Raw genomic sequence first — 4,706 nt, 5'->3', positions numbered from 1 at the left:
ATTCACCGTGACACATAATACACCCTGTATATTTAATATAGAAACAAACTTTATTGAATGAGAGCTACTACTTTTCCAAAACTCTTAAACTTCTTACCACACATTGTTGATTAATTATAACGAAACATTTGACCTTGACATTTGGTCTAAAATACGTTCATGAATTAATAAATTACCGTTTATTTTATAATGTCAGTAAAACTGGCAATGTAAGATTGGTGGAAATGAAAAAAAAACGCCATAATTTGTTGCTTATTAGTTGCTAATTAGTTTCAAAAAAAAAAACGAATTTGTTTTTAATACAATTTTCCCTTGCTATATTGTTATTTACACCATTTTCACTGACTTTTTGATTCTCAAATTTGGAAAATAAACTCATGCAATCAGACTGATTGATGGTAACCGGTACCTCCACCAAGACTGTTGAAAGCCGACACAGCTTAATAGCCTCCGACACTCTTCTCTCTTATCCTCCTTCCATAGCACTCACAGGGGTTGTTATACACAACTAAAATATATACACAGTATATCCGAAAAGTTTATCAGAAAAGATGGGCATAAGTTGTTTGAAATTTACTATTTAAAATAAAATATATATTTTTGTACAGTTTCATTCAAATCCGTTCGGTAGCTTTTGCGTGAAAGTGTAACAAACAAACAAACAAACAAAAATCCTTACGTTCACATTTATAATATATAGGGATTTGTTTTTCTGAAATTTAATATGAAGTTCATTGACGTGAATAAAATAATTCAATATTACTTAATTAAATAACAAACACTGTTGTCAATGTAGATCATCATGTAATATAAAGACGTAATGTTGACATAGACGTCCTTAGGGATATAGATCTTGTTAAAGGTGTTTTTAATGAACAATTCGTGTAAATTAGTGATAGATAAATCCATTATAAATACATTTCATTTAATTTGTCTGCTTTTAATTAAGTCACACAAAATAAAATTATTTATATTATACAAATTGTATCGGAGGTACATCGTTATGGAAAAAGAACACGCGTTTGGAATACCTATATCGTGCAAGACTTGCATTCGAATAAATGATTACGTTTTGTAAATTTTGTAAACAAAGAAATTTACTAATGAAAAACAAAGAAATAATATTTTGGTAGGTACATACGTGATGTTATAAAATGAGCAAAATTAATATTTAAAGAACGAACAAGATAAAAGACGTAAATTATAATATTAAGTAAGTTTTTTTAAATAATTTGAGAAAAGAGAAAAAAATTAAAAAGAAAGGTTTTCAAAACAGTTTTCACAGTTTTTTTTTTTTGCATCTATCATTGTTATTCCCTAATGAATTGATCGACTTCGATGCTATTTTTTTATTTGAAACTGATTCAATCGAGATGATATCCTTTGTTTAATGAAAATATGTTTAAACCTGATATTTTGCAAAATAAAGCAATCTGTTGAAATTGTAAAAATTATTGGATTGACAATTCGCACTACAGAAAGTATCATTGTGACCTCAATAAAATTTACACTTATTTGAAAATTTTACACTGAGAAAAAAGGTCAAATGATTTTCTGTTATCTCAACAGCACGGCGGAGTAGGATACGGTGAAGCCCACGTAAATGCTTACACAATTCACTGACGTAGCTGGCAGGTTAATATTTTCAATTCAGCAACGAATTGAGATACGTCATTAGCAATTCATTCTAATAATTATTAATTTAGATTTTATTTTAGATTAAGATTTAGAAGCGAATGCATTTGACGTAAATTCGATTCAACTCTCTGATTTCTTTGTTTATTTTTTACAATTGATTTATTGGATTGGAAATAAATTATGTATCCAATTCAGAAATAAGTGGGCTCAAATGTTGGTTTAAAAAAAACTACATCGTTATTAAAAGCTGCATTATCTTTAGTTATTTTATTTTTAATAATATATAGTTATTTTTCAAAAAAGTATATTTGTAAGTTTCAAATAGAAGTGAGGAACTTTAAGACTCAACTAAACTAACTGCATATTAAAAAATAATAGGTATATTATATGGAAATAATAACTTTTCGTCTTTATATATTTTGTAAAAAAAAAACTTTTTTAGTAAATATTATACATTGATAAATTGATAAACAATAGTTTTAAAAATATTTAAATTAATTATTATTTTTAGTAGTAATCTGTCATATTATATTATTTTAATTCCAGCAGGATTTTAACTAGATTTAATTAATTTAGAACAGTTAAATTAAATAGTTTAAAGTAGATTATATTCATAACTGCCTAAAAATGAAATATGAGGTCCTCTGTTATTGATTACAATATTACATATAAAATACTACTACTAGTGCAACATTTTAGGTATGAATTGTAGTCTCGAAAAACTCCTTATTGAGAGAGACTATTAATTTACTGTTATTTGATGGCCGTTAATAGTGATATTGTTAATTATCGCCGAGAGTATAAAAAGAAGCGGGAAGAGGCATCTAAAGATCAGATGGAAACTATTATATCTGATCTCGAAACTTTTGATAGGAGATCATCGGGATCAATCTCCAAAAATGTGGAACCATAAATGACAACTTATACAGAAATGAATTGAGAATGAAGAATGATACATTTCCGACCGTTTAAGTTTAAGTTGCAAAATTAGTTATGACAAATGAAAACAAACAATTGACTGAGTTAATTGCTAAAATACCATGCCTAGAAAGTGTTAATTACTCTATCACATTACACATACATACGTGTCACACATACATAACTGATATTCCTATATAATAAATATTATACAATGTACGCCTCATTTGCGCTGAGACGATACTCATATTTGGTTTCACACATGGAGTTCGGCTTAGGCTACATTATACCCACCGAACAAAAAAGAAAAAAATTTACAAAAAATTTATAAAAAAAAAACAAAAAAAACAAAATGTCAGTAAAATATTTAAAATTTATTTAAAATTAAAATACAATTTTCTTTTCATTACAAATCATAAAAATAAAAAAATGGCCGAAAGTGGATACCCGGATGGCCAGGCACACGACGCACAAACAGAGAATCGCACGCAGCATCGCAGGCGGTAAACACGGCGCGAAAGGTCGTGATTGGATCACGGCGGCACCAGGCACTAATAAAACAAAAAAACAATGAGTCAACAAATGACCTGATGGTTTCTTGATGAAAAAAAAAAATACTTTACTTCAACCTTTGCATCGAGCAAGTTAAGAGCTCGGAATATATTCATTCGTGGTGGATTAAAATTAATCAATCGACGACGATCATTAAACAAATAAAATAAAATCGAACATAAATTAAAACTGGACCAACATCGTGTTATAGTTAATGAATCGACAACGAATGATTAAATAGGAACAATAAAACAAAAACAAATTAAAATAAAAACGATAAATATTCACGTGGAGTACCTGCTGATACAAGTTTCGAGTGGACGACCGCATGGTTATTTCATCTTTTGTTGTTTGGAAATTCAACATCGCCCATCAGCGGCAACACCACCGCATGCAGGCCGATTCGATCAACACAAGTTATGCAAGAAAATCTGGTATACCTCGAGGATCACCCAGTGATTCCGCTGTGTGCTGCTGCGTTCTCTCCTGGCCGTCCGGTTGTTCAACCCCCGGTTCCATTCGTGAATGACTATGTAAGTTGTATTTATCTTTTGCCTCTTTATCAATTAATTTGCCGGCCAAAAAGGACATATTCTAAAATAAATTGAAAAAAAAATGACATTAATAAAAGGTTGGAGGTGTAACAAACATTTTAAAATTAGGAAATCATATTAGTTAAGTTTTTTTTAATGCGTGGTGATTCCTGGTGGATCTATTAGTCAAGCCGTCGAGTGGCCCTTGTCAATTTGGTGCTGGCCAATAGCCGCCTATTAACGACAAGGGTCAGCCACTCTCCATTTCGCGGCGCTAGGTGGTGGTGAAGACGATCTAAATTGAATCGAAGACCCATACACCTCGCCCGTGCTGTTGCGGCAAATGGCTCTTGTCCGAATATACATACATATTTTTATTCAACAAAAAATAATATAATAAATGTCTGTATGCGCTTTTAATTTGGAAGGAAATTCACCAGGAACCACTGTTGTCAATGTTAGTACTAACGTATGTCCCCTTTTAAACAAATATTAAATTTTTTTTCAATACAAAATTCTTAGGTTAGGTGTCAAAATAAATTATGCTAAGTGTTTATTTTTGTTTACTATACATTTGATAAAAAAAATAAATAAATAAAATAAAATTGTGAATAGTAGAAACATTAACGGAAATTTTACAAAAAAAAATTAAATAAACATAATTGAATTTAATTGAGATCACTTACGTTTTCTTTTTTGTTAATCCAATCGTCGACACACAACACGTTGTATTCAATATCACTATTGACACTTTAAGTTGTAATACAGTAGAGCCAACTTCACATAACTAATATTGATTTAGTAGATCTTCTCTTGAAATTGCGCGCCATAACCCGTCCGATCAACAAAAAGACTTCCACTGCGACATCTTATATATATTCGTTTCTCTAACTAAATTGAGAATCGTTTTATGGTAGCAAAGCGTATGGTAAATGGCGTAATTTTCAATCGTCGTTATCTAAGACAACTTGAAAATGAACAACGTATTAATTGTATAATCTTATAAAATTAAAATTTTCTTCAATTACTTTAACTTTAATTAAGCTTAATTCTACAAATCCTTTT

At 29.8% G+C, this 4,706-nt stretch overlaps 1 protein-coding gene across 2 annotated transcripts; it reads right to left on the bottom strand.

Moving 5' to 3' along the window:
• Positions 1 to 2,925: 2,925 nt before the first annotated feature.
• On the bottom strand, positions 2,926 to 3,739 carry LOC123295776. 2 transcript variants are annotated; one of them, XM_044877223.1, is made up of 2 exons: positions 3,549 to 3,739; positions 2,926 to 3,107 (listed from the first exon to the last, which is right to left on the bottom strand). In XM_044877223.1, exons 1-2 carry the CDS (start codon positions 3,697 to 3,699, stop codon positions 2,941 to 2,943), a joined length of 318 nt encoding a protein of 105 aa, XP_044733158.1. In that variant the 5' UTR covers positions 3,700 to 3,739; the 3' UTR covers positions 2,926 to 2,940. The 2 variants fall into 2 exon arrangements, 1 of the variants encoding a protein (XP_044733158.1); XR_006535169.1 differs by lacking the exon at positions 3,549 to 3,739 and adding an exon at positions 3,406 to 3,540 and having other exon boundaries at positions 2,963 to 3,107.
• Between the last annotated feature and the right edge of the window lie 967 nt (positions 3,740 to 4,706).

The sequence above is a fragment of the Chrysoperla carnea genome, chromosome 3 (genome assembly GCF_905475395.1).
Source record: "Chrysoperla carnea chromosome 3, inChrCarn1.1, whole genome shotgun sequence".
Taxonomy (NCBI): domain Eukaryota; kingdom Metazoa; phylum Arthropoda; class Insecta; order Neuroptera; family Chrysopidae; genus Chrysoperla; species Chrysoperla carnea.
Note: the sequence above shows the minus strand (reverse complement) of the source record. Positions and strands in the feature narration are given on the sequence as shown.

Excerpts from the sequence above, each read along its gene's own strand:
- LOC123295776 (XM_044877223.1), bottom strand. The coding sequence starts at position 3,699 with ATGTCCTTTTTGGCCGGCAAATTAATTGATAAAGAGGCAAAAGATAAA. Across the intron at positions 3,108-3,548 it reads ATCACTGGGTGATCCTCGAG|TGCCTGGTGCCGCCGTGATC; the intron begins GTATACCAGATT and ends TTGTTTTATTAG.